At 45.9% G+C, this 5132-nt stretch overlaps 1 protein-coding gene across 1 annotated transcript; it reads right to left on the reverse strand.

The window, feature by feature from the left end:
- Window positions 1–1183: 1183 nt before the first annotated feature.
- Window positions 1184–3001, reverse strand: xkr9 (XK, Kell blood group complex subunit-related family, member 9; the record flags this gene model as incomplete). Its single annotated transcript, XM_084475230.1, has 3 exons — window positions 1184–1869; window positions 2183–2388; window positions 2664–3001. 3 exons carry the CDS (start codon window positions 2999–3001, stop codon window positions 1184–1186), a joined length of 1230 nt encoding a protein of 409 aa, XP_084331356.1.
- Window positions 3002–5132: the final 2131 nt, after the last annotated feature.

Raw genomic sequence — 5132 nt, forward strand, 5'->3', positions numbered from 1 at the left:
TAGTGCTGGATTATTATTTTTGAAGTTAGCACTTGATTATTTGTTATGTGCGGGCAGGTTCACTCGTCAAATAGGATTTGGGTCGAGAGGAGATGATGGATGCGTGGAAGATATGCAGTGTGATTTATCGTGGAGGCCTGTATAAAAGAAGACGAAAGGAAGGAGAAATACGTTTAAATGAATGCTGAATGTTCAGAAGACATTCACACCGATAAAGATCTATTTGTATGAACCTTATCATAAAGGTCCATAGCTACCATTACATATTGAGTTATGGGCTTTGACCAACAAAAAACATGAATATAGCCAACACTGAAGTAGTAATGATAAAAATTGTATTGACCGGTTTTAAGGTATGAAAAGTTTGCAACTAATGAATTACACTAATATAAATGAGTTGAACTGTATTGACCGTACTTGACACTAAGCGTCATCACAGACCTTCCCAAAAGCGTTTGTGAAAGTCTAACCAATACAATGACGCCACCTGGTGGTAAATACGTATCACACATCTTCGCCTACTTTCATTATACACTAGGCCCTACAAGATAACAAAAAACATGGACCATAAATTATTGTGTGTTATCTGTGTAGTCCACCAGTGTAGACACAACTGGTCAAGTAAATAAAGCCTACATTGACTATGATGGCTGTGCGACAGACATAAAATAAAGAGACCTACTTCACTATTGCCAATCTGGGAATAGGATCCATATTGTTACATCGTAGAAACCATCCACAGTTTGTCTAAATCAGGGACAGGATGATGATCATAAGTTACTAAACGTTACATTGAAATAATAATAAATAAAAAATACTTTTAATATAATATATTAATATTCAAACAAAGAATACAAATAAGAGTTTGTATATAAAAAAGTTGTGTATAAAAAGTCCCGTATTAAAAGTCAATAAGAGACAAAACAAAAATGAAAAAGATAGAAAGAGAGAACGCTATTAGCACAACAAGAGGTGATCAAACGTCTCCAATCCAACGTCTCCATCAGAGTAACGCAGTGTCGACGGTCACGGGGGAACTCCGGCCCTCCCCTTCCTGGAACGCCCGAGTTGGCAAAGTGCAGATTAGAGGAGATTATGACACTGTGGACTCTGAGCACAGGAGCGATGTGCGAGCAGATGACGTCAATACAGCCACGTGAAGAGTCTCCACGGGGCCTCTGGATCACGACTGGAGAAACTTCCTCATCCTCGGCAGGGCCCCCCCCACCGGCCCGTCCACCTCGTCCGCCTCCCGCCTCTTCCCCGGGGGGTGCATGCAGGCGTAGTACACCGCCAGACACAGCAGCCCCGCCCCCGTCCCCACGGCGATGACCCCCGCCACCGTCCAGAAGTACCACAGCTCCGTCACCGTTGACGGAGGAGGAGGAGGAGGAGCCGCCGTCGCCGCCGTCTCCCCCGGCAATGACAACGGAGGCGACCACAGCATGGCGAACAGCAGCAGCGCAGCCGCGTTCACCGCGGCGTGGAACAGGTAGTAGAGGCTCATGGGGGTGCGGGTGTCGCGGCCCTTGACGTTGAAGAAGGTGAAGGTGAGGACCGCCCCCACCGTGGCGCGGTACACCCACTCGGTGGTCTGCCGGGAGCAGAATTCGGTGTCCAGCAGGTGGGCCCACAGGGTGCCCATCAGCCAGAGGGCGGCCAGGCCCCCCACGGTGTAGGGGCTGAGGGACAGCAGCAGGGCGAAGGCCAGGAGGCGCGAGGTGATGGTGAAGAGCTTGTAGAGGAGGTAGACGGCAGTGGGGAGGCCCGCCGGCATCTCCTGGACGCCGGGCAGCGAGCGGCGAAGGCAGCGGCGGTAGTCCACCAGGGCCCAGGCCACGTTGAGGAAGGAAAACGCCATGCACGCGTCTGGAAGTCCATGAAGAAGAAATGCTGCACTTTGGGTCTCTGTGATTCATCAACTCACAAATGGGGGCCACCTTTACTGTACCGCCAGCGATATACTGTTTCACTTCTAATGGTAAATGTACTTATTGTAAGTCGCTTTGGATAAAAGCGTCTGCTGAATGCCCTAAATGTAAATGTCAATGCCACCAAAGTGGCCCCCATTTAGTGAAACGAATATATTTGTATTAGTATTTTATATAAAATATTTGTCTATATTTGTATATATAATCACGTGAACACACACTCACACACACACACAAACAATTGCACTTACACTGCACGAGCGAGCACTCGCCGTGGTGGAAGATGAGGTGGATCTGCAGGAGGAGCTGGGGCACACTCTCGAGGAAGGCCTCAAACAGTTTGAGCATGCTCAGGTCAGTGGCCAGACAGAAGAGCCGGTGGTGTGCCCCCCGCTCCATCTCCATGGAGGACGCAGGCCACAGCACCCTGTGCCCAGCCTTCAGCAGCTGGAGGTACCTTTCAATACACAGAGACACAAAACAGGTGAAGACAGCCATGCCTTGTGTCATACCCTCGGAATGTGTCTCCAGAGCGGTCGATCCAGTTCCCCAGGGTCCAGGTCCTTCACCCTGTCAAATGTCGACTCCAGCTCAGCGAGGTGAAAGAGTCACCGGCAGCATATTATTTCACAGTCTTTGTCATCATGGTCATGGACCAAGACAATTGTGGCAGGGATTTCCCGTACCGCCAAGGCCTTTTGTTGTTTGGTGTCGTGACATAGTAGGGCTTACCTGACGAGGATACCCATGCCAAGCACGTGGAGGGACAGGCAGGCGAGCCGCGATGTGATTGGTTTCCCTCTCGGGTTCAGGAAGACGTTGTCCATGTCATCTCTGTACCAAGCATAGCTGAACACCTGCGTCACCAACAGCCCCACCAGTACAAACGCCAGCGTCAGCGCCGCCCAGAGGAAATGCCGCTCCCGGACGTATTTGAGCACCAGTCCGACGTCCGTCACGATGTCTGCGATGTACAAGAGCAGTGAGGCGATGGTCCAGAACCATCGCAGCTTGGAATACCGGTTCTCCGGGGGCAGCATTTGGATTTCAGCCTTGTTTTGAACGCTCATGCTAGGGTGGGAGTTCTGCTCAGGGTGGTGAGATACGGCCACTGGCTCTTTGGATCAGAATCCGTCCTCATAGTCAGCGCTAACCCTTGTATTATTTAGATTTATTTTAGAAATGTTGGTTGTTTGTGTGTTTTTGGAGGTTCAGGTTTTTCAGAATGCAAATTCAAATGCCAAATTCAAATTCGAATTCAAATGCCATTCTGGTCCACCTGTTAAAAAACAAAATGAGACACCTTAGCTGACATGTAAACGTATCAGTAAATCAATATGTACACTTGAAGTGATAGCGTCAAGCGGATCCGTTTTATTAGCCTGTTCGTTTAAATGTCTTGTTCAATGTCTGCTCTGTGCTGTGTAATAGAAACACTAATCAATGACTTGATTAGCCTCCGCACTGCTCTTATGTAACCAGAGAATGCAGTGTCATCACACCCTCAACACACAAAACCACACATAATACTACAGAAACTATTTCTACATTTTTTGCTGTATTGTTGTGCAATATGTTTGGAGATTTTGTGATTGCAGCAGCAGGGGACGTTTCTTTCATTCATTCATTCAATTTAATTTGTAAACATCTTAAAAAACGTCAAATGCAATGTCACAGATCTAAAACATAAAGTAAATAATTAATAAGTTCTACTGAAGCAGAAGCAATTGTCACCAGCACCAATAACAAGTAATCTCAATTTTGGCCCCAAAATGAAAAATAAGAATAGGCTACATAGTTGTTTTTTATCATAACACTAGTAAGAATGTGAGCTTGAAGAGGGAAAAGATAGACCATACTTACTGCAGCCTTCTCAGAGAAATGGTATTTATTCCTTTCATTTCATGAAAGTCATGTGAAGAGCTCCACCCTGAATTTTATCTATCCCTGTCGAGCAAAAAGGGACCTGTTATGACATGACAGATCTAGTGTACAGCGTTGTCGCGGTCTGCGTCGCTCTGCCAGCTCCCTCCACTGTGTGTGTGTGTGTGTGTGTGTGTGTGTGTGTGTGTCTGTGTGTGTGTGTGTGTGTGTGTGTGTGTGTGTTGTGGGCAGTCGTACATGCAGTTCACGCCCTGCGTTAACTCCTCTATCTCACACATTTTCTCTAGGTGTACACACACACACACACACACACACACACACACACAGAGACACACACACACACACACACACACACACACACACACACACACACACACACACACATACACACACACACACACACACACACACACACACACACACACACACAAAGGCATGTTCACTAATTTGTGAGTAATTCTCTCTAAAATCTACTGTGTTGCACACAGTACACGTGTAATTCGTAATTATTTTTTTATATTATATTATATTTATTATATTTATCTTATAAATAACTGATAGAAAGGGACAACATAATATCTACATTGAGATTTTCCAACAGCATTCGAACAACATCTCAACCAATTAGTGTTGGGAAATGTCTGCATTAGAACATGATATTACGTTACTCGCATATTCAGTTCACCATTCCCTGTTTGTTTTCACGCTTAATTTGGTCACATGACTGAAAGGGGTGGCCAGAAAGGTACATTGACCCTAGACCTATCATCTAATGCCTGGCTTGCTGTATAGCTGTCATACATGCAAATCGCAATCATTACAATTAGGTTTTATGTCACATTGGTATTTTGCATGGAAAAAAATAAATACAATATAATCAGCCAATTTACATGATATAATTAAATCCAAGAATGTTTATAAATGTCTCCATACCTGTTTTATTGTTTTTAGATCATGAAAAAAATGCTTCATAATAATAACATAATATAGACTACTGCATGAAATCGCTTTCACCACTGGACTGGTTTCGCTTTAGATTCCTGACTCCAGACATACAGGGGGCGATAGACAACTCGATAAGGCTTTTCGCTCCGTGCGTAAAACGTCTCGTTTTACGCACGGAGTGCAATCTGGCAACGAACAGTGTTGCCAGATTGGGTGAGATATCTGGCCCAATCTGGCAACACTGGCTGCAGCGCGCTGCAGTCAGTGTTGCCAGATTGGGCGGGACATCTGGCACCAATCTGGCAACACTGTCGACAAAGCGCAGCGCGTATTCAGCTGGACCCGCCCACAAGAAGAAGAGTGACACGCCAT

This window comes from Micromesistius poutassou (genome assembly GCF_964030765.1).
Source record: "Micromesistius poutassou genome assembly, chromosome: 11".
NCBI classification, from domain to species: Eukaryota; Metazoa; Chordata; class Actinopteri; order Gadiformes; family Gadidae; genus Micromesistius; species Micromesistius poutassou.